We start from the raw sequence: 25,403 nt of genomic DNA on the forward strand, positions 1-25,403 counted from the left end.
TGAGCCAGCGCTATGTTCCCAAAGAAAGTTTCTCATCTTCCTCTCTAAGATTTTTAAGACTGAAGCAGGAGCTTTATAAAGAGATAAATAATAAATAGGTAAAGAGCTTAGAATGCAATTTAGAAGAGCAAGTTTACCTCTTTTGAGAGTGAAATTTGTCTCCAAACTGAATGTCTTTCCTCAAACTTTTCAATTATGGGATTCCATATGTGATTAGATGTTTCCTTAGTGCCAAGAGGCATTCCAAGATATATGAAAGGAAGGTTGTCAGTGGACAACCAAATTCAGAAGCCCAAACAGATATATCTTGAACATCACCAATAGTTATGGGTCTTGTCTTTGAGGTGTTAACCTTTAGACCAGCAATATACTCAAAGCACTTGAGAGCATAGAAAAGATTATGCAATTCCTCCTTGCTGTGTTCGACAAGAAAATGGTGTCATCAGCATAGTGTAGGTGATTTATAATGATACTGGATGGAGACACGGAGAAGCCACTGAAAAGACCAAGTAGAGAAGCTCCGTACATATATCTAGAAAAACCCTCCATAGCAATATTAAAAAGAAGAGGAGAAACTGGACATCCTTGTCTAACACCCCTTGAGATTGTGAAATAACCAAAAGACGAACCATTAATTAACACAGAGAATGATGAAGTTGAATAACAAAACCTTAACCAGTTGCACAACTTACTTCCAAAACCCATTTGATTAAGAACAAACTCCAGATATCTCCAATTAATACTGTCAAAAGCCTTTTCAAGGTCTATTTTGCAAATGATACCAGCCTTACCAGATCTAAGTGTTGAGTCCACAAGCTCATTGGCAATCAGTGTACCATCAATAATTTGTCTACCTTCAATGTATGCACATTGCACAAGGGATATTAGCTTGTCCATGGCCAACTTGAGTCTAGTAGCCAATACCTTAGCAACTATTTTGTACATACTGGTTAGGAGACAGATTGATCTGCAATCCTTAATGGTTTCAATATAATCCTTCTTGGGTACCAATGTGATGAATGTGGAATTGTGCTTGCTGTATATTTGACCTGTAGAACAAAACTCATTCACAGTATCCATAACGTCAGATTTTAGAAAAGTCCAGCATTTACTAAAGAAAACGATTGGGAAACCATCCGGACCCGGTGCTTTGTCACTTCCCAAATCTTGTATCGCATGTATACCTTCCTCTTTAGTAAAGGTTGCTTCTAGGATTTCACTTACTTGAGTGTTTATCTTATCAAAAGCAATGTTTTCAAGTTCAGGTCTGGTTACCTCTTCTTCTGTGAATAAAGTGTTGTAGTAATCCACAATGTGCTCTTGAAGGGTTTTTCTATCATCTACCAGTTCCCCATTTATGTAGAGTTGTTTAATTTTGTTGTGTCTCCTTCACACTCTTAGGGTTTTTCTATCATCTACCAGCATGTACTCTTGTTATCCTTTATGCATTAACTTGTGTATGGATGCATAGATTGAGAACGGGAACACGCTTTGATCAATGTTTAGTTATTTATATAAAATTTAACAATTAAAACATACAAGGAAAAGAAAAGACTTTTATGGAGGCGGATCCCTTCACACTCTTAGATTCACACTATCTCACACTTTGGAAGATCTTTTTCCCGATAAAACTTAAATGGTAGAGTGTTTGAAGATAATATTTTGGGAATATGTTTTTCTAAGAACGCTCTATATACCCACAAAAAATGAGCACATTCCGAAATACTAAACCTCATAATATACCGATCTTAATTTTAACCGTTGAAAATTCGTTGATTTTCGACGGCTGGTTTTCAAAGTAGTAATTGGTGGAGCTATATTTTTCGGAATGTGCTCATTTTTTGTGGGTATTTAAAGTTTTATAAGACGAACATATCCACAAAAATATTAACTTCAAATAGGCTACTGTTTGGTTTTTGTACAAAAAATAGCATCCAAAGTGTGAGATAGTGTGAAGAACGGAAGATAGAAGTGTGAGGGGATCCTCTCTCTGTATGTATACCATTGCAGTTTTTGCTGAAATGTCTTTGCTAACTTGTCATCTTTGACAGGCGCAAGTAAGCCAGGAGGTCTATTTTGGAAGCTGTTTCGGAAACTAAAGGGACTGCAAGTTTAATCTACAACTACACAAGGACTAGATAAATATTACTCCAAGTATATAGTGGTCAAGTAATTAGACCGTTGTACTACTTTTCTAAATCAGGTCCTCCGTTGACCATTCCTTGCCTAATTTTCCCAAAAGATATCAAAGATTATGGCCGTTGTTTTTTCTAGAAAAAAAAGAGTACTTTGTGGATGTCAAACCAACCTAGAGTCTAAATCCTCTGCAACCACTGCTGGTTCTGATGGATCGGATTCGGTCACCTACCATCCGAATAAAGAAACAAGTTTGAGGGATGCCATGAACATAATTAAAGAATCTCAACAAAAAGATGCCATGCTACATAAACAAAAAAGTAAACAAAAGTCAGCTTCAAAAATAAAATAAAAAAATTACAGCACTGGATTAACATTCGGTAACTCTCAAGCTTCTACAAGATCTTGGGGATTCTCATTTTCTTAGATTTTACATTTCTGATTCATGACATTCAGACTCTCTTAGAAGTGTTCATATTATAAATGTTTATTATATATCTATCCGAATTTTAAAAGAAAATATATCATTAACAGCGAATACGAAGATTATTACACAGCAGTAGAAATATAGACCTGCCCATCTACAGTGGTAAAGAGTGTAAAAAGCAGTTGAGCATACAAGCAGTAGTAGTATATGTTTTTACAAATGCAGTTGAGCATACAATCAATCACTCAAAGATAAACCAGCAAAAAAAATATGAGAAGATGCAGATGCATTTCATATTAACTACTCGGCTGATATCTGACCAATATTTGCAATGTTGTTGAAACCCTTGGGCCTCCACTTGGTTCTGCCCCTCATAACCTCATGTCCATTGTTTTCAAGTTGAAGCATATGGTCGCATTCAATAATACTACCTGCTTCAATGGAGGAGCTACCACCAACTACTGCAGTCAAGGACTTGAGCACATTTCCTACCCCACATTCCCTCCTAAACGCCAGATCCATGTCGTACAGCTCGTGGCTCTCTAAGATGGACGGAGGAGCATTCTGCAGCAAAGCGTTCGTTCATGCAAGCAAAATTAGCTTAATTACTAAGAGTGTGTAGTTTGGGGATCACATTGATTTATATGAGTATGCAACGAGTTTTAAGAAAATATAAGAGAAAAGTTGCTTTAATTGTGTACCTCAAGAATCCATCCAATGTATCTGGAAAAGTTGACATGTTGGTGCACATCTAAGTCACTCAAACGTGTCTGCAAATTTTGTTTGATATTAGTCGATCTTATTTAGTAAAATGGACCATTCTCATAATCAAACTAAGAGCAAACTTACAGTTAAACCAGCTTGGACAAAATCAGCTGTATCGTCATGAAGCTTTGACAGCTTCCTGCCCTCCGGGAAACGGTGATTTGCAAAGTAAGATCCCAATTCACCCATGACTTGAAAAGGTTCCAGTTCACCTCTAACTTCCTCTGGGATTTTAGACAATTTTCTTGTTTTTTTATTCATCAAAATCCACACGCTGCATAATTATGGTAACTCAGAAAACTATTGAATATTGATTTTGAGGCATGCCAATTAAGAACAACAAAAATATGTCAGGAAATGCTTTGTATTGTAACCTGGTAGCTTTCGCAAGAATTTGGCCCGTATTGGCATCACGAAGAAGCCAATGGTTTGCAAGACCATTCTTTTCAGATGCACTAGTAAACCAAGTATCTATTTGAACTACATCTCCCCTGCAGCCAGATACCAAAACTGATCATCCTCGAACGGTATTTGTCAACAGACTTGATATGGTGAATAACAAATGTGTAAGAACTCTCTTACCAAGAAGGATATTGATCCACAATAACTTGCATCTTTGCAACAACCCATATTAGATTTCTTCTAGTCATTTCTGGTGTTGAAGCAAATCCATCACCCAGCAGACCGGCACCCCTAACATGGTTAGCAACTGTTTCCTGCAAATGACCAAACCAACGACATTAAAACCATACATTAACTTGCATATATAACTAGTATTCATTTGAGGGAAAATTAGACACGAGACACACATATATACCTGCAAGTGATTTATCAATGTTCCTATAGTTGCCGTCCGATGAGGGCCTATCTCATACGATCTAATCGAGAAGTTTTGTCGAAACACATAACCACCCTGAACTAATTTCCCTTGGCTAAATGAATTAACAAGCATATCATGCTGGCTTCTTAGCTTTGAAAGTGGCCATTGTATATCTGTTGCTAAAAAAAGACCCATAATGGCTTTCAGAAGCATGTTCCATTCGGGCAAATCACTATTAATGTATGTCTCCTCCTCCTCCTCCTTGGTAGTTTCAGTTGTTGTAGTACCGTAGTTGTTGAGTATGCTTCCATTGATGTTCTTTTCAGGTGCTTGGGCCTTCACTTTAACCCTCAACCCTCTACAACACAGCTTCGTATTTGATTTCATGACAAGAGAAGTGACACTGTCTGATCCTCCGCTGATCTTTGTCACCGATGTTGCTGTTGTTGTTTGTGAACAATTCGCAGGAGCCGCAATGGTGCTGGTGGCAGCCATGATTTACAAAAGAGTTTAGCAACAGCACTCAATCCCAGTCACATAAAAAACATATGCACGTATGGATGATGGAGAAACTTCAAACCACAACTGTCAACAATGAGAATCATACAAGATGAATGAAAATAACATAGACCAAACTTAAGGAAAATGAAACTTTAGTTACTTAAAAAGATCAAACAGCTCGTATAAGTTCATTTCTATTGATTTGTAAACACTTGTTTAAGCAACGTTTCTTATAATGGCACTGAAAAAGTCATTTGGGCACTGAAAAGGTCATTTGTCAGTGCATTTAGGTCTATCTAGCGGTTTTGGATTATTGATGGCACAAACCTACTTTCAATACCGCGTATTTTGACTTTTTTTCCCTCTCTATATTCAAAGTTTCACCCATCTTAAATACTTGTCATTCCAGTTAGCATGTATCCTCTGAATATATTGAGATCAGATATTCGAATTCCCGCTGCTTAAATAATCATCTCCTTTAGAGTTTAGTGTATGCATTATTATCAGCATGCATGCAAGTGATGCAGATGATGGCTTGTAATTTTTCATTTACATTTGCACTTCGAATGTAGAGAGAAATTCACCGAGTACTTGATCCATTAACAGCAAATAACAGTTAAAATAAATTTAAGGATCCACCAACTATAAACTTGACAGATTGTTTTGTGATGTCTTTAATTTATGCTAGGTACGGGTAAGATATGGTTAGCATTATTTTTGGTGGTTGAATTTAAGGATCCACCAACTTTACGAAGAACACCTTATCCCCCGCGATAAAATATGAATATGCAAATCATTGATCGAACCCGTAGGGTTTGTTAACCAAGAAGTGGTTGTGAGGAATTAACCACGTCCAGATTGAATTGAATCAGTTAGTTGAGATAATTAAAAGCAGTGATCGAGTAGTTAACTAATTAATTCGACTCATTTTGGCCGGCTGCACGAAACTGCATGGGGTAGTGAGCAGGCCAGCTAGGGATATCATAAACACTTTGAGGAGTCTAGGAGTAAGATGGATAAAATTAGAAGACAAATATATATTTTGGTTTTGGGTATGCCCTTGATCACCCATAGGTCCAAAGTGGCTAGTTTGTTCCTGCAAGGTGTTTGGATATATTCTGGGGAATTACTTTTCAAGTTAACCAAGTCGAACAACTAGAAATTAGTGTAGCGATAATGATTTTTAAAAGTGAAAAATTCATCTTGTTTATAAAATTGACTTTTGCTTTTGGTATCCAGACATACTTGTTTTTTTTTTGGTATCCAGACAAACTGCTCTCCCAATTCCCAAGCCAGAGTTCTCAGCTTACCGAATGCATGGCTTGTTTTGTGGTTCCCAAGAAAATAAAAGAAACACTAAATGCTCTGACTGAACCTTTTTTGGTGGGATGGACAAGACTAATGAGTTGGTCCGAAATATCGGAATCCTTGTGCCTACCCATAGAGAGAGGGGGTTTGGGCATTAAAGGCTACTATAAATAGTAAATTCAATGAAAATGATATCTATAGTAGGACGGATGGAAGTTAATTCATAATTCAAATCACTGTCGGGGTGCAGTGCTTCACGTAAAATGCTACCCAAAATCCTTTCCATAAAAATCCACTACCTTACTCTTAACTCGGAACTAGCGAGGTGTTTTTTTTGTTGACTCGACGTCTGAATCTGATTCCGCCGTTGACTCGGCACCAATCAGATGTTTAGTTTGAGCCAGATTTGACCCGTAACCCATTTGAGTCAGAGAATAAAATATCCCTGACCCATGGACTATAGGATCAGATATAATTCAAAAAACAAAAATATTGAGTCGCATGATTTCAGTCTGATCCAAAAAAAATAAAAAATAAATATAAAACATGATGTAAGACTGGTAGCTTTTGGTTACGGAACAGTAACGGAAAGATTCATCTAAAGGGATGGATCTAATAAAAGATATTGCCTCTTGGCTGATAGGATCAACAACTAAAAGTAATAATACCTAGAAGACCAGATCTCCTCCAATCCTAAACTGCAATCCAAATTATCCTAGAATCAAATATTTCAGGCCCTCCAACTGCAAATGAAGGAATCAAAACATTTTCTTGCCAAGTCTCCAATTGGTGGTATCCACATAATAGTGAATGATCTAATTTCGGGCTTTGTCAGTACTGATTATAGTTGTGTCTCAAGGAGTCAAATTCTTGGATTTGAGATGCCACTTGTCCCTTTCTTTGTTCCATTTCTCTGTATTTTTGACCAAGTTGGAGAGGCATGTATAGGTTGTAGTTAATCGAGTTTCACCTACTTTATGAAATCAAAATTTATGTTATTATGTACGCACTTGTTTCCCAGTATGACCTGCAAATAAATTAATAACTGTGCCAGGAAGCAGTTGCAGATTCAGTGTATGTAATGCAGCTGATCAAATGTGTTGGATGATGAAGTTTCAGGCACAAGTATTATGTATCAGGATCCATTACACTGCTCACAAAATGTACCATTTGGAAAGAAAAATAGCAAAGATACCAAATTGTAAAAACCTAAAGGATTGCCTAATCTTTAGTGCCTATGCTGTTAAGATTCGTATTTAATTTTATTGAAAGACATCCTATCTTGAATTAGACTACATATAGTACGTAATACCAAATATATTATATGTTGACCACATTGTTCACTTCAGCCTCCATTTGGTTCTTCCCCTCATAACCTCAATGCCATTCTCAAGTTGAAGCATGTGTTGACATTCAGCGTTACCATCAGTTTCAACAATAACTGTTGTCAAAGACTTAAGCTCGTCACCTTCTCCACATTCCCTCCTAAACTCCATAGCGAGATCGAAAAGCTCGTGATTTTTCAAGATTAGCATAGGAGCATTCTGCAAAAAGCAACAATCTGCATTATAAGCAAGGTAGTACAACAGACTCTATTAAGATACCAATGAGAAAAGAAGAACAAGATATGCAAATATCTGCCTGTAAGTTGTTTTGCTACCTCAAGAATCCATCCAATGTATTTGGCGAAATTGACGTGGTTGTTTAAATCTAAGTCACTCCACCGTGCCTGCATATTTTAACTGCTATTAATATTAGTCGATCTCAGTAAAAAGGTGCCAGTGTGATTGAAGTCAGGAGATGTGATAAAAGAGAAATCTTAATTAACTAAAATTGAGCTATCTTACAGTTAATCCAGTCTGGACAAAATCAGCTGTGCTGTCGCGAAGCTTTGAGAGTTTAATGTCCTCGGAGATGCAATAATCCATAGTAATAGGCGCCATTTCACCTCTAACTTCCTCTGGAAATTTAGACACTTTTCTTGTTTCTTTATTCATCATAATCCACACACTGCATCATAATCCATAGTAATTGGTGCCTTTTAAGATTGATTTTAAAGCAGGCCAAGAACAATGGGGTGAACAGTAGTTATAAAACCAGAATCATGTCATAATCACCTGTTAGCTTGAGCTAGAGTTTCACCAGTATTTGCATCACGAAGAAGCCAGTGGTTTGCGATACCATTCTTTACAGATGCACCACCAAACCAACTTTCTATTTGAACTACATCACCCCTGCAATCAAATACAATTAACTTTCTATCCGAAAATGCATCTTAATGAAACTGATAATACGGAGGAAAATGACACGAACTGGCTTACCAAGAAGGATATCGATCCACGAGAACATGCATTTTAGCAACAACCCATATTAGATTTCTTCTGGTCATCTCTGGAGTCGAACCAAATCCATCATCCAGCAGCCCAGCATCCTTAATATGGTCAACAGTTGTATCCTGCATCCAAATGAATGATATTTAACATCTTAACTTGCATAACTAGTAATATATATATTCATATTAAGAAAACATCAAGACAAGAGATATATTTATGCATTTAAGTGTGCAGTATCTATTCTTGCCTGTAAATGATTTAACAATGCTCCCATAGTTGCCATCCGATTAGCGCCAATCTCATACGATTTAACTGTGAAGTTTTGCCGATAAACATAGCCATTCATATTCTTTTCAGGTGCTTGAACCTTCACTTTAACCCTCAACCCTCTAGAACACGGTTTTGTATTCGGTTTCATGCCAAGGAAAATCACATTGTCCGATCCTCCACTAATCTTTGTCAAGAATGTTGTTGTCGATAATAGACAACTCGCATGAGAGGATGCTGATGAGGCCGCAATGGTACTAGCGGCAAGCATGGTTCGAGCCACAACTGTCAACAATGATAATCATACATTTATAAGAACAGATGAAGGAAAATGAAATGCAGAAAATTAAAGAGAGTTAAGGAAAATGGAATCGTACGTACGTTGATCAAACAGCTCGTATGAGTTCAGTTCTAGAGATCATCATTCATGCATACTTGCTTAGATTAGGCTTCTTATAATGACACTGAAAAGTTCATTTGTCGGTGTATTTACGTCTATCCAGCGGTTTTGGTCTATTGATGGCACAAACCTACTTTTCTTATTTCCTCCTCCCTGCATCCAAATTTTTTCGCTTCCACATAATCACTTCAAAATGCTTCCGGATTATATATACTGAGATCAGTGATTCGGTCTAAATTTAATTAGTTAAGGATCAATCCATAAACCAAGTTTAATTGTCTTGTCTTGTTTTTAATTTATACTAGGTATTCGGGTACAATATGGGTAGACAACTTTTTTGGTGATGCAAATATGTCAAGGACAGATACTTGTACGAGACGCAAGAAACAGGAAAAATTCTGACAGAAGCAGACAAGACGAATGAATAAGGGGCACGCGGAGCAATATAATCAGCTAAGGACTAGCCCCTCAAGGTGCGATGAGACTGCCAAGCAGAACTCTCACCTAGTCCTTTAAAGAACTTGAATTCCCCCTGGGTGAGTGAATATGCAAGCCACTTGATCCAGAGTGTGAGATGTGGGCTACGCGTCAAATTTTGTTTTGAACTAGCTAGACTGCATAAGCACAAAATGATAAAAGCGCTTCATCTTACTATGAAAGTACTAGATCACTATTATTATTATTATTATTATTATTATTATTATTATTTTTTTTTAATTTTTTTTTATATAAGGGAGCCACTAAGGCATTTATTAATCAAAATCAATATTACAAGAGATGGTGGGTAGCCTAACAATAAGTTGGGCACCAACACCTTTCTAAATAACAATTCCTAGCCTATGAAAAAGAGAATTGCCTATCTTAAAGTTGGCATCATGTCCTACCATGCAATTCCTTAATCTCTTCAGGAAAGTTAATAAATCCGTACTAAGCTCGCCAAAAGTGGAGAAAGCCAAAACACCGAATCCATATCCGAGAGAAGTGCAAACATCTAAGTATTTAGTGTTCTTGCGAGTAATTGCTGCAGAAATGGCGTGACCTGGTACGAAGTGGCGTGACTTAGCACTGGTAAACGGAGAGACCCCAGTGACATCGAAACAAACATCCTTGCCATCTATCCAATTATAAACCATGATGTCCGCTGGCCGAAAATCCTTATTATTGATGACGCCCAAAGAAACCTCTTTTCTAGCCACAACCCCAGCTCTGTAACACATGTCTGCCAGAATATCTTTTACTAAATCATGTCTGAATTTTTAGGCCCGACCTCGCTAGCACAATGGATAGCGTGGTCTCCAAAGATATCCATGAGTTTGCCACAACAGGTACATTTATTACCTTCCTCAAAAAGGGGTATAGCTAAACGATATTGTAAGACCGAGCTAAACTGCCTGGAACCAACTGCCTGGTTGAGCCCAGGAATAGGTATTGCCTTAAGGAAATCCATAGCATGATCAGATCTATTACATTGCCAAACAGTGGCTTCACGTGTAGAAAAAGAAAAGCGAGTAAGTACCTTTTCCCTGATAGCTCCAAAGTAGATAGCAGCCAATGACTTCATGTAATGAGGGGCGGCATCATTAATGTTGAAATCAGAGAGGGGGATCTCACAAGCTTGTGTGAAACTCTGTAAAGTAGTATGGAAACCAAGGCATAAGTCGGTTGTAGCAGGCAGCCTCAAAATAGAATTCTGTAAATGCTGGGTCTTTGCCTGAGATGCAAGGTAACAGTACTGCATAGTATCTGTCATAGTAAGAATACTCAGACCACCATCTTTGATGGGGAGAGTGGCTAGTCGCTGTTGGACTAAGCCAAAACCAGCCCCATCTCCGACTATAAGACGACGAAGATATCGCATAAGATAATCATCAAAGCGCGTGGCAACATTCTGAATCGCCTTGGGGCAGGTAGTGCGTAAGGCAAAATATAACCTCGAAACTCCAGTACAGTTGCGCAAAAGCAAAAGTTCACACTGAGGATCATGCAGCTCTTGAATCTTGTCAATGAGCTGATAGGTTTTGTCAATCCTGTTCAACACCACATTACTACAGAAGTTCATATCTAGGCTGACTGGACCACCAAGCAATTTAACACCATCTTTTGGCTTACCAATATTCGCAGGAAAGGCAGTATCGGAATCCCTTCTCGGGTCATAAGAGGGCCAAAATAGTACAGTCTTCGAAATATTCAAATGTAACCCGTAGGCAGGACCGTCCTCTTGGAGAATCTTCAATGCCTTAGACACTTCCAAAGTGTCACCTGCGATGGTGCCATCGTCTAAATACCAGGCATGGAAATCCAAAATACAAGTGGATGCAATCTTCTCGATAAGAGGGTGCAAAGCTAAAGCAAAAAGAAGGGGACCAAGAGGGTCACCCTGCTGAACCCCTTGTGCCGAGGACAGTAAGTATTCCTGATAATATAGCCTGGCGGGTTGCATATAACAGAATTCAACCCAACGAGAGATGCTAGGGCAGTGTGTTCTTACCTCACAGATAATAGTAGATCGATCAACCATGTTGAAAGCGTTTGAAAAATCTATCAATAACATAGATTTGGTGTTATCAGATCCATGCATTTCAAGCAATCTATTCGCCGCATGTAGAATACTTTCTCCGCCGCAAGGGATGCCAACTCCATATTGGTGATTGCCAAGATAGTTGTTCAAGTTTTTGCAAACAGAAGTAGCTGCTAACTTAGAACACAGCCTGCGCCATATGGTGCCTACAACAATTGGTCTCAAACCACCACCAGGTTTAAGTAGTGGGGTTAAGGGGGCACTGGCTACAAATATACCAAGGGAAGGAGGGCATTTACCTGCAAGCCACAGGTTCACAACGCCAGTAATCGACAGCAGCAAATCATCAGAGATCACAGCACCAGCTCCACTCATGGCGTCCAACAAATGCTGAGCACGTAGACCGTCTCTTCCACAAGATGTCCCCTTGGGGAAGCTCTTAAGGGCTGCAAGCACAGCCTTGGAATCAACAGTCAGGGAAGGTGTTGAGACATCTTCAGTGGGTATAGTAGGGGGTGGAGCATATGGGTGTTTCTGCTGGAGTTCGAACAAAGTGTCTGCAGTAGGTTGAGCAACGCCACTAGAAGAAAGAATGCAAATTTCTGCTGTGTAGTGGCCATAACTCATCTTTTTACGACAGGCTTCTATATGTCTCGTCTTCTTTTTGATAGGATCACACTGTGTAGAAGCTCTTTTGGTCAGGCCAACCAATTGTTGTACCAAACTGATGCAGCCGGCAGGTTCCCTCCAAACCAACAAAGCTTTGTTAACAGCAGCAGTCTGCAACTTCTTTCTCGTACCGGAGCGTTCCTCACTGGAGCTCTGAGGTTCATACAGGTTTAGTGTACAGATTGGAAGCAATAACAGTCGTATCCAGGCCGCAATGTTCATGGGATTAACAAGAACAGAATCTAATGCAGACTTGAGAGCACGCGAAAAATGTAACATGCAGTGTGGAGGAATACTAACAGTTGTATGTATTTGTCGTTGCAGCATCAGGTTTAGTATCTCCACATTAAGTCCAGCAAACTCTTCATCACCTGCAAGCTCTTCACTCACTGAAGCACCTGCACCAGCATTATCCACTGCACCATGCGAAGCAGTTTGAGGTTTCGCAATACCATGAATCAGGAAATCTGCACCAATTCCATTGAACGGCCCTGGAACGACATCTGCAGCATGCAACCTGTTTTTTCATGCCATTTTCCATGTATGAGTAGTCATGCATTTGGTGCATAACCAAGATTCCAACATCAACAGGTTGCTTTCCCATGCAGTGAAGCAGCTCTCGTTAGTCCGAATCCTTTCAATGCAAACCAATCTGGCATCATCTGTTGGAAAGTGGTGGTCTTTCAGATGTCTTGATAATCCACTCTTGGAGTAACCCAAACCACCAGGACCTCCTTGATAACCATCAAAGTTGCGAAAGGACAAGGAAGCTTATCACTCTGTGAAGAAACCTGCCATGCATTCCTACGGACTGAAGAAGATGAGGCCGTGGAGGATTGGGAATCAGGGCTGTCATTCTTACGGACTGAAGAGGCTGAGAACGTGTTTTGGGCATAGAAAATCCTATGGGAAAGCTGTGTATGAACAGAAAAACCCTAGAAGAAACCTGCCATGCATCCCTATATGCAAACAAACAATAAACTCAGAGGAAACAGGGAGATTGTACGTTGAAATCACGGACAAAGGCAGGGGAGATTTCTGGTTTTCAATCGCCTGAAAATCCCCCACACAATCGCCGGAGATTCTCTTTCCTAGGGTTTATTGGAGAAGGCCATCCTGAAAATCCCTCCAAACCAGTTATTATTATTATTATTATTATTATTATTAATTTTTGGAGACGAAGGCCATCAGCAAGGCTATTGATTTCCCTCAACAACTGGCAAGAGCCAGATTGGAGACATAGACCAGTACATAATAGACTTATATTTTTTTGCCCATTGGACAAGCTCATGAGCCACATAATTACACAACCTAGGTTGAAAAAAAAAGATACAAGCTTCTAGCTTTGAAGAAAATAACTGAATGTCCTTAAAAAATAGCATATGTCTTAATATCAGCATCAAACTTCCCAGAGGAGAAAATATTGATGAGGTCTTGAGCATCACTTTCTACAATGATGTGAGTAAGTTTCTGCTCCATTGCTTTCTTTAACACATCCCAATTAGCTCTAGCTTCAGCTCCAACAGCAGATTGGACTTCAAAAATCACAGCAGCACAAAAATAAGCTTTCCTTGTAAAGTCTCTCATCACATAGGATGCTCCATTGTCCAAAGAAATTTCATCAAAATAACCATCAATATTGCATTTTATCCAACCAAAAGGAGGAGGCATCCATTCATCCAACAAACCAATAGGAACAGAGATGCTAATGTTGAGCTTTGGTTTTCTAGTCAGAAGCATGGCTTTGGCTCTATTCAGGACAGCTAAGTGGGATTCCTTGGTTTTTTGAAAGAATAAGTTGTTTCTGCTACTCCATAGGGAGCAAAGGATAGCAAAAAACAAACATTGAGATTCATCAGGCAACTTAGAACTAGGATCAATTAACCAGAACATCAACCAATCAATAAAAGTTTTGTTACTAAAAGCATAAGTGTTGACACACACAGAGGAGAGAAACCAAACATGACTAGCAAAGGGACATAATACCAAAGCATGCATAGCAGATTCATTAGGATGACAACATCTAGTACAATCAACAACATTCATAGGCATTCTAGTATTAAGAACAGTCCTAGTTGGTATAACATTCTTAGCAGCTTTCCAAACAAAAATCTGAATTCTATAAGGAACTCAAAGTTTCCAAATGTCCTTCCAAATATTTTTACAAGGGGAGGACCTAAATCCTCTGATTCCCAAGTAGCTAGGAAGATTTAGAGGAAAATTTGCCATTCTTTGAAAGATCTCAAGCCCTCCTATCTGGAGTGCAAAGCTGGCTTAAGGGAATAATGATAATCTTCTGAACATAAGCATCATCAAAATGGATATTGAGTCTACTAATATCCCAATACCTAGAGGTAGGATTAATAAAATAAGAAACTTTAATGCTAGGGTCAGGAGGGACAAGAGGGTTGGGTGTGGCAGATCCTAAAGATGGGGTCCATTTGTCACACCAAAGTTCTATAAACTTACCATCTCCAACAATCCAGGAAATAAAAGGTTTAATAATTTCTTTAATAGCATGTAAACATTTCCACGTCCAAGAACAGGTACGGGACATTTAGCATTCAAAAAATCAGTATTAAGGAAATACTTAGCTTTGAGAATCTGGGTTAAAAGGAAGTCAAGATTTTCAATAATTTTCCAGGCATTTCTAGCAAGCATATCTAAGTTTCCTAAAACCCTAAGCCTCCCTCAGACTTGGGGGAGAAGAGGATATCCCAACCTAGCAGATGTAATTTTATATCCTTCGGCTCTAAACTTAATTCCCCCCACCAAAATTTACAAAGATGAGAGTAATTTCCCTACACAGATATTTAGGAATTAAAAAAGCTCACATATGATAAAGAGGAATAGCTTGACCAACATGCTTAATCAAAATGGTTCTAGCATCCCAAGATAAAAGTTTATGAAACTATATAGAAATTCTAGCATCAACAACCTGTAAGATACTCATATGAGTTTGTATTTTAGAGGATTTAAAAATAGTAGGAGTCCCTAAATACTTTTCACCTAAATCCCTATTAAGAATGTCAAGAATGTTAGCCAAGCGACATTTAAAGGATTCGGGATTTTTTTTACTAAAAAGAATACCAGAATTATCAAAATTTATCTCATGTTCAGAGGCTAAGCAGTATTTTTGCAAGTAATCCTTAATAGTTGCAAAATCTTTTATGGTGGCTTTAGAGAAAACCAAAGAGTCATCATCAAACAAAAGATGGGTCATGGGGCGGGGGGTGGGGTGGATGGGGGCATCCTTATATACTTTAATACCTGCCACGATACCTTTCCTAGAAAGAGCAATATAAGCAGATAGAGCCCCAAAGAAGATAATATACAAGTAAGGAGAGAGAGGGCCTCCTTGTCTCGGACCTCTTTCAGGCTTAATGAGACCAGTGGGGCTACCATTCAACAAAACAGAGTAAGAAACAGAAAAAAAAAAAGCATTGATTAATAAGCTTATTATGCTCAGAAAGACCCATTTTTTCAAAAAACCTTTTCAAGAAAAGACCATTCAAGTTTATCATAAGCTTTAGACATGTCAAGTTTTATAGCTGCAATACCATCAATCTTCTTATGATGATTTACATTATATATAGCTTCATTAGAAAGAAGAATGTTATCAGAGATACTTCTCTTAGGAACAAAGTGATAGACGCATTTATGTGTATAATATAGCTCATTTGTATATATTGTTAGTACTCGATATTGTACTTATTTGGTTATTTTATGTATTTGTAGGTGTTTTTGGAAAATAATCTCTTGCGGCGAATTTGGCTAAAAATGTGGCAGTTGGACCTCCGTTGATAACGTACCGGAAGCTCCTCAGAAGTGTACCGGAAGTATCCCAGAAATACCCCGTAGGAACCCCGAAAAAAGTGCGGAAAATGCCCCAGAGGACACTTGCTATACGGACCCTTGATTTTGGATAAGGGGTAACCTAATTACTAAGGGGTGACCCATTTCCAGACAGCTGATAAAGGGACATCAGAACTGGATAGGGGGAGATCACATTTCTTCACGTTTTCAAATTAATGTTTTGGCGGGAAACTTCATGCATGTTTACTGGCAGAGTTGGATTCGATTAATGGACGGTTTCTAAAGAGATTCAACCCCCAAAATCAGTTGGGCTGGATGTGAATGGACTAAACAGAGCTGGTACATGTGTTTTGATCGATCACATTGGGCTGGAATAGCCGGGAGAAGAAATCAGAGTCCAAATAGGACACGTATGGTTCTGTTTACGTTTCAAAGATTTTTTGAGGAGATTCTGGGAGATTTTTACGCTAAAGAAAACTCTACTTGGTCCTGTTCAAGTCTTGGGAGAGTTTTGGGGCAATAGAATAGCTCATAAACGCGTACAGGGAGATCAGAGAGAGATATTCTCTCAACATCGCAGAGAAGAAAAAGAAAAGAAAAAGTCGGATTCAGTAGAGATTTTTGGGGGGATTTGAGGGCTATATAAGAGTGGGTTTACGTCATAGAAATGGTTAGAAAAGTTTAGGAAAAAGTTTGGAGTCCAGGAGAGCCGAAACAAAGAAGTTACAGAGAATTGGTGTTGCTGCTGCTGCTGCCATTGAAGAACCTGAAGAACACGAAGAACAGACTCGCAGAGTCCATCGTTCTTCAGCAGTCTTAATTTCAACACCCAACTGTCGTTGTTTTACAACATCAGAGGCTTGTATCGTTTATTTTCAGCCTTTTCAACTTTGTAACAGTGACGCTGTAACATTTATACAGCGTTGCAAACTTCTTTTTACACCATTTTCATCAATAAAAACACATTATTAAGCCATGGATACATCTTATGATTATGTTTTTGGGATGAGGAGCTAAACCCATTAGCCAAGGCGACGGAGGAAGCCATTGTTCCACATTAATTGGTATAATTCTAATTTTACTATTTATTTGTAATATTATTATTTGATTATTTGCATGGGATTGAATTGAAATATTAGTTCCTATTGAATAGTTGTGAATTAATTTGATGAACATGCTGGGTTTTAAATACTTTTGATGTTTTATACTCTTTGATTACAACTATTACTTCAAGAATATATTTGAGGCAAATATTAGAATTATTTTTAAAGATAAAATTGCATGAATATTATTTAGAGTTTACTATTTATTTGGTCAATGGTGGAATCCTAGTCTTGGTATTTTTCTCCAAAACTTTGAATTATTTTATTTAGTTGCCTGTTTAATTTAAATCTATAAAAATTGTTTTCTTCACAAGTCTGATATGAATCCGTTTTACCACTTCAACTACAATCACTTTTGGAATCACACCACAAAGGCAATCTGATTTTAGGAAATAAGATTGTTCATAAAAGGTTTAAGTCTATTGCTAAGGTTTTAGATAATATTCTGTAAATGAAGTTACAGAGGCCAATAGGACTGTACTGAGAAACAAACTCAATAAGAGGAATCTTAGGTATAGCTATGTTGGTATTGTTGAAAACTTTGGCAATATACCTAGTACGAAAAAAAAAAGTTTATGTCATATCAACAACAACCTCACCAACAATATCCCAATGCTTTTGGTAAAAAAGACATGTAAAACCATCAGGTCCAGGGGTTTTTTCCCCTCCCATTTGAAAGACAACATTTTTGATCTCCTCGGAAGTAAGGGGAGAATTTTTAGATGGAAGTTATCCTAATCAGAAAATTTTATAGGAAGATCTTGAAGGATTTCATCTTGAAATTGCTGAGGGTGGGAGGAGTACAAAGTTTTAAAATAATCAACAAAAAAAGTGGCAATACTTCCCCTATCAGTTAAAATAGTTCCCGAGTTATTCTTAATCCAGTTGATGGCATTTTTTCTGAAAAGAGTGACTCTATGGAAATAAGGAGAGTTTTTATCTCCTTCCATGAGTCAAAAGTACCTAGACTTGTCCTTCTAGTATAACTCTTCTAGGTTATACAAATACTAGTATGTTTCTAAGTTTAGAAATGGAATTAGAATCAGTCAGAAGTTTGAATAACGACTGAATCCTCCCTAGTAATTCTCATTTTGGTCTGGATGTTACCAAAAGAGGATTTGTTCCACTCACGAAGGTCTTTTTTAGTATTAAGGAGTTTAGATTTCAATTTGAAAGCAGGGGATTCCACCACATTAACTGACCAAGAATTAGCTATGATGTCTCCACAAGTGGGATATTCAATCCACATGGCCGTAAAATGGAAAGGTCTAGGCATGCTAAAATCATCATAATTAAAACCAATATGCATAGGACAATGATCAGAGTAGTCTCTAGGCAAGTTATTAACATAAAGTTTAGGAAATAATTGTTCAGCAATTTGATTATAAGACATCTATCCAATCTTTCAAGAATAAGGTCATCACTTTGTTGCATATTAGACCAAGTAAATCTAGGACCAGAAACTAGGATCATGTAAACTAAACACATTGCAAAAATTTCTAAGATTTAAAAAATCAAAATCTTCACTTCTAAGCCACCATTCTTGTCCTTGGTACCTAAGAGGGAATTAAGTCGCCTACAAAGTTCATCTAGAGGTGTAGATAGAATTTGGCACTGATTGTCCCAGAAGGCTTGTCTTAAGCTACTATTACCATAAATGAAGCGTATGTGACAAAGTTCTGAATGGATAATATCATTGGTTCTGACATAGATGCCTCTCGAGCTTGATGATAAACATTAAGAGTAATCTCTTTTTTCCAGGCCAGCACTAGCCCATCACTTCTTCCAATACTTGGAACATTGAAAGTACAAGGAAAACCCACATTTCTTAGTCTTCTAGCAGCCATATCTTTATTCATGTTAGTTTCAGAAAGGAAGATAATATAAGGGTTGATGTTTCTACAAAGAATGCTAAGATCCTTATTAGCAGTTTTTTTTTACCAAAGCCTCTAACATTCCAGTACAACATATTGACATTATTCACAGGGATAGAATCATAGACAATGCAGCATTGAGAGGATCATTCGGGGGGGGGGGGGGGGGGAATTGAGTTTACCTGATTAGTAGAACCAGATCCACCACCAAGTTGAGCACCAGTAGAACCACCAATTTGAGTAGAATCTTGGGTAGAATTGAGAATCAGAGTAGCAGCCTCATGAAGAGAAATATTGCGGAAACTATTGTTGCTCGGATAATCGTCATCAAGTACATTATAACTACCATAAGGGTCAACCAAGGAATGGGTATTGAGGGTAAAATTAGATAGGTTGATAGTAGGTAGGTCTCCCAATTTGGTAATAAGATGGCATAGATTTGCATAATCAGGTTCAAAAACATCACTTTGTTCAGGGATGACTACTATACTAGCTACAGTGGAAGAGCTAGCTCTGGTACGTTTTCTCAAATCAGCTCTGGGGTTGATCTTTTTTCTGAGATTTGATAGAGCATCATGTTCAACAACTTAAGAAATAACTTTTTCTCTAGTGATAGCAGGATTCTGAGTCGGAGAAGACGTTGTTTTGAACCCTTTAGACGAGTTAGTGGTTCGAATAGGACCCCGATTTGGAGACTTCAGGATATGAATTTATGCGTTAACTGTTACATTATGTGTAGTAATTTGTTTGAAGATGACTGGTAAACCATTATTTAATTCAGTTGAGCTTTATTGAACTGGACCAACATCAAAGATTTTTAGAGTTGTTGATCGATTAACAAAAGGACCCATTTGTGAATTACTTGCTAAACCCTTTTGAACAGTAATTCAACATTTCAGATATTACCTTTAGCTTTTATTTTGTCACTAAGAAGAGCATTAGGATAACTATCTTGAGTATCTAAAACAATATCCCTTGGAGTCATGATAGTATCATTCACCACTATGTTAGAAGTAGAAGTAGGACATTGAATAATTGGCTCTTGCGGTATCATGAGTTTAGAGACTGCTGGAAAAGAGTATTTGGTGCTCGATGAGGATGCTTCCTTAATAAATTTCTGCTTCATTTTCCAAGTAGGAAAATCGGCGTCTTTGTGATCAATAACACGACATGAGGTACAGAAGTAACGCGACACCTTATTAACGCATTTGCATTCGATGAGAAAAGGTTTAGTTCTTCCACTAGTAAAAAGTGGAATACCAGCCGGTCGAGCCTTTTGAACAAAAACGCTGACACAAACTTTAACATTCTTCTTCAATGGATGATTTCCATAAGGTTATTGAGCTTCGATTAATTCACCCATTTTGAAAGTAAGCTTTTGAAGATCCTCAAATTCCAATACATTCCTTTAGGATATTGCATAAGATCAACCACATATTTTCTTCTGCGAATGAAACTTGATAGTTTGTTGGCCATCCTGTTGGAGGGACAACTCTAAGAACAATTAAATACCCACGTGCAAACCAATGACGTTGCTTATTTACTCTATTGAAATCATTTTCTGCTAGAAACCTTATAAGAACTTTGTTACTTAGACCACTGAAAGTAGTGACAGTGGGTGTTTGTTCTAGTGGAAATTGATTAAAGATATAATATCGAATAAAAGATGTGGGTAAAATATCTTCACTGCATAAATGCCCAACCATGCACCATTTTCAGTTATTATCGGATTCATCTAGGATAACAGTCTTATCAATGAAAACTGGTTCAGAGAGGGTTGAAGGTAGGGTTAACTTTTTAGCCATTTGATAAGTTAGGTTTTGAATATCTAAGGTTATAGAGTGGGTATTGTCTTGTGAACTTGAAGACTCCATATAACTTATAAAAATTATGAGTATGAAAGAATATCTAGGAAGAGGAGAATATGGATTTTGAATTAAAATATGTATCTGGTGTTAGAGCACTGCTCGGTCGAACTCGCAAGCGTTTCTATCTCAAGCTTGTTGTCAAGTTTAGTTGCCAAAACTATAAGTCTTGATTTCTAGTCTACTTATAGCTAAGTCTCGGATTAGGATAGTAAGTGTAGTTGAGCATTAATCTTCACGGAGTTCATCGATTGAAGATGAAGAACTACTAAGGGGAGCTTGTGGAACTTCATCAAAAAAAGGCATGTGGAGACTTGAACTCATCTATCACTCAAAAGTCTATCTACTATATCTCCTATTTGAGACAAAAGTCGTATAGCTATATAGAATTCGATTATACATATTTGATATTTCGAGCTGAGTTTAACTCGCTTACATATTTCTCGAAATATGTGTTGGTAAGCTTTCGCTTTAACCAATTTCATCTTATATTCTTGACGAAAGTCAAAATATGATCATGTGAAAATCGCCTGGTAACATCTTACATGATTTGTGTGAGTCATTTGATATAGACTCGAAATATTTTATATTGATCATTCGATCACTTGAAAATTGCTTTGAAGCTAATAGTTTGTGTGAGACAGCTATTGTCGTCTTCTAAGAATGTTTCAATGATTGAAATGGGAGTTTAGAACACTTAACCATAATTGTATATAATACAATATGCGTACTTGTATGCCAACTGTTGGTAGTTATTCCAAGTCCGGGAACCATAGTATGCATACCCGTATGTGTACTGGTGGGTTAATGAAAGTCCGGGAACTTAGTATGCATGCCGGTATGCGTACTGGCGTAAAGTTCATGTCCGGAAATTCAACTGAGTTTGGATGTATGCGTACCCGTTCGCATACTGGCAAACCCAAACTAAGTCTGGCCACTTAGGTATGTGTACCCGTTTGCATACTTGAGTAGGTTATGTTCTAAAATCGGTTTGTTCATGAACTAATACATTTGTATTTTAAGAAATTCAATCTTTTGCAAACCGTGGCTATAATGTTCATGAATTGATTCGAGTGAAACAAAATCGATTTTGCTTCAATTATGTCTTGTATACTTCTATGAGAATATAAACAATTGAACAACTCTAGAACTAGTTTCATTTGAATCATTTGAACTGGTTATGGTTAAGATGAATGAGGTTGATATGAAAGTGTTCATATGGCTAACTTCGGTTAACTATTGTTGAGCCAACAAGGTGTACACGTTTAGGTACGGTTACTCATATCTAAATGAAGTCAATTTTTATTTATGTGTAACAAGCTAAGTTCGATCTAACGGTTGAAAGATATTAGATTGAGTCTAATCAGGTTTTCATCTAATGGTGAATATTAAATGCTTTGTTACCAAGGTAACATTGATTGCAAACCTTGATTTGAAGACTATATAAGGGATAACTCTAGTAACTGGGAAACTTAATCTCCACACCTCATGTGTGATACTAGTTATGACTAGAGTCAATTCTCCTTTAACCTTAGGTTTTTCCAAAACCTTGTAGGTTAACGACTTGAAGACTTCATTGGGATTTGTGAAGCCATATGCAACTATTTTCTCTGTAGTTCCGTGTTCTGATCTTGTTGTATTCTATCGCATTGACTACTATCTTCTCTAAGATTGGCTCGAGATTTAATCTCCGATAGGCAAGATAAAAAGTAGTCACAAACATCTTCGTCTCATCGTTTGTGATTCCACAATATCTTGTTTCGCTACCATACGGTTAAGATTATTGTGAGGTGATTGATATTACTAGGCCGTTTTTCGGGAATATAAGTCTGGTGTATCAATTGGTTCCTGTTCACCTTGATTTATCAAAAGACGGAAAAAAACTCATAGGTATTTCTGTGGGACACAGATTTACCTATTCAATAGACTTTTCTGTGTGCGGAAAATTGGTATATCAAGTCTTCGACTTTGGTACGTAGTAACTCTTAGTTGTGGGTGAAATCAACTAAGGAATCAAGTGTGTAGAGTCCTGCTAGGATTCATAGGCGTAAGGAACACGATTGTACCTTGATCAGTGTGAGATTGGTTAGGGCTCAACTATATTCTAGTCTGAAGTTAACTTGGAGTAGGCTAGTGTCTATAGCGGCTTAATACAATGTGGTGTTCAAATCTGGACTAGGTCCCGGGATTTTTCTGCATTTGCGGTTTCCTCATTAACAAAAATTCTGGTGTATGTGTTATTTATTTTTTGCATTATATTTGTTTATATAATTGAAATATCACAGATCGTGCATAAGTTCAATCAATTGTGAATCCAACCTTTGGTTGTTGATTGAATTGATTGACACTTGGATATTTGTTTTTGATACCGTCCAAGTTTTTTCTTATAATAATCAGGCTCACGGATTTCTATCTGTTTGATTTATTGATTACATTAAGAAACAGAGATATAACTCTTTGATATATTTCTTGATTGAGCTCGCTTTATTAGTTGGTGCTCTCAGAATTATATTGGAGTTAGTCCTTAAAAATTGCCTAAACGAAAATTTGGTGTGGTTGTTAGACCCCCGCTTTTTCAATTGGTATCAGAGCAAGCAAACACGTTTAAGACCTCATAAGTCTGTGTTTGTAGCGATCTGACTCTATGGACAGAAGTGTTATCTCAGTAAACGTACCACCAGTCTTCGATGGCTCAAATTACTTATGGTGGAAAATTGTTATGCGTGCCTTTCTTCAAGCGCGTGATTTTCAATCATGGGTTTATGTTGTTAATGGCTATGATCGTCCAATGGTTACAGTAGACGGTGTCTCTATTGCAAAGGATATTGGTATATATGAACCTAACGAGATTCTCGCTGCAAAGCAAAATTCTGACGGTTTAAATGTTATAATTCATGCCAATACCCCAGATCTTCAGCACCATGTGACTACGTGCACTCGGTCTAAAGATGCGTGGGATATCTTAGAAACTGTATTTGAATGGAATACTTCTGAAAAGGAAAACCTAAATTCTGATTGGGAAAACCTTCGTATGGATGATGAAGATTCATTTCATGAGTTTAATCACAAAGTGTTTGAAATTGTTAATGCATCTTTTGCATTGGGCATTCCTAAAAAGGACATTGTGATGAAAATACTCAGATCGTTGCCAGCCAAATATGATTATAAGAAACATGCCATCGTTGAAGGAAATAACCTTAATACGTTATCCAGAAATACGCTGGTTGGGAAGTTAAAGATCTTTGATCATGAGCATACATCCAAATCTGGGAAGGATATTTCTTTCAAAGCACAAAAGAACACTAAATTACTTGATAAAAGTAAAAGTGTTAGTAAATATGAAGTTGATCCTATTGAAACTGATTCATCAGATGGAGATCTTGACAACTCAGTTTCACTGATCACTGGACAGTTTAGAGATCTTCTGTTGAAGAGAAGTAAACGGTTCATCAGATATAAACCCAAGTCATCAGCCAAACCTCACGACCGTACCCCTCCTAAAAACAGAGACAATGTCGACACTGATGATGAGGATATGCCACAGTGCTTCAAGTGTAAAGATTTTGTTCATTTTGTTAATGAGTGTCCAAATCGTAGAACATACACTGGGAACAAAGGTCTAGCTGCAACTCTTAATGAGATGTTTGATCACTATGATTCAGATGAAGATGAAAAACCAAGTGTTTGCCTCCTGAGTGAAAATATTGATTTTGATAATTGTAGCAATACGTACATCAATCTTGATATTCTTCCTAGAGAAACTTCGGCAACCACTATGGAGGATAAAATGGATTTTTCCCTGTCTACTGAAAATTCTATTTCAAATGTTTCAGGTACCTCATTTTATTTAGCAGGTTGCTCAGCTATAGTTTCTGAACCTTCATCCACATTGGCATGTTCTTATTGTACTTTTACGGGTCATGAACTCTCTATGTGTTACAAGTACAAACATAAAATAAGATATGTCAATAAACTCCAACATAAAGCAAATCGATTAGCAAACAAGATCAAACTCGTTTAGAAGTCGTCTAAGGTGTATGTAAACTCATCTCTTTTCCGAAGAAATTAATTTCCAAAGAAAATATTAAACCATTAGAGAAAAAAAAATGTGGTGTAAACAGTCTGTGAAACAGGACTCTAAGAATTTCATTCAAGAAGGTTATGGTGGACAGATTATTGTTCACCCCAGCACAACGTAATTGTGTTATTGGTGTATCTTTTCTCAAGTTCTTGGTTAAAAAGAGACAAGAGATTGCACACTTCAGGTTTTTGGAAAGAAAAAAAAATTGTTTTCGTTTTTCGCCTGCTTGGAACTTTTCCATCTTTTCATATTTAATTGATATTGAAAGGGCCTTCCCTGTTTGATCAATAAAAGAGGGTTAAAATCGACAATTCTGCATTCTTTAGGGTTGCGTACGTCAATCTTCTTTTGTATAAAGGTTTCGTAACACTACATTCCTTTTTCCTTCTCTGAGAAAACTTTTTTTATCACAAGATTGCTTGTTGAGCCTGATTTGTGAATTCCTCTCACAATCACATACTTATATGGAGACTCCAAGCATTATGTCTTCTAATGGAAAAGATGTTAATATGATTGTTAA

The 25,403-nt window shown here is 37.4% G+C and overlaps 2 protein-coding genes across 3 annotated transcripts; both read right to left on the reverse strand.

Moving 5' to 3' along the window:
• Window positions 1–2,637: 2,637 nt before the first annotated feature.
• Window positions 2,638–4,833, reverse strand: LOC113282666 (palmitoyl-acyl carrier protein thioesterase, chloroplastic-like). The gene is made up of 6 exons (XM_026531714.1): window positions 4,146–4,833; window positions 3,911–4,044; window positions 3,703–3,819; window positions 3,413–3,602; window positions 3,265–3,333; window positions 2,638–3,127 (listed from the first exon to the last, which is right to left on the reverse strand). The coding sequence occupies exons 1-6, from the start codon at window positions 4,641–4,643 to the stop codon at window positions 2,864–2,866; spliced, it is 1,272 nt and encodes a 423-aa protein (XP_026387499.1). The 5' UTR covers window positions 4,644–4,833; the 3' UTR covers window positions 2,638–2,863.
• A 2,224-nt stretch (window positions 4,834–7,057) lies between these two features.
• On the reverse strand, window positions 7,058–9,156 carry LOC113277794 (palmitoyl-acyl carrier protein thioesterase, chloroplastic-like). 2 transcript variants are annotated; one of them, XM_026526786.1, is made up of 7 exons: window positions 8,939–9,156; window positions 8,538–8,842; window positions 8,279–8,412; window positions 8,075–8,191; window positions 7,805–7,967; window positions 7,618–7,686; window positions 7,058–7,501 (listed from the first exon to the last, which is right to left on the reverse strand). In XM_026526786.1, the coding sequence occupies exons 2-7, from the start codon at window positions 8,826–8,828 to the stop codon at window positions 7,298–7,300; spliced, it is 978 nt and encodes a 325-aa protein (XP_026382571.1). In that variant the 5' UTR covers window positions 8,829–8,842; window positions 8,939–9,156; the 3' UTR covers window positions 7,058–7,297. The 2 variants fall into 2 exon arrangements, with proteins under 2 accessions (XP_026382571.1, XP_026382572.1); XM_026526787.1 differs by having other exon boundaries at window positions 8,935–9,156.
• Window positions 9,157–25,403: the final 16,247 nt, after the last annotated feature.

This window comes from Papaver somniferum, chromosome 5, assembly GCF_003573695.1.
Source record: "Papaver somniferum cultivar HN1 chromosome 5, ASM357369v1, whole genome shotgun sequence".
Classification (NCBI taxonomy): domain Eukaryota; kingdom Viridiplantae; phylum Streptophyta; class Magnoliopsida; order Ranunculales; family Papaveraceae; genus Papaver; species Papaver somniferum.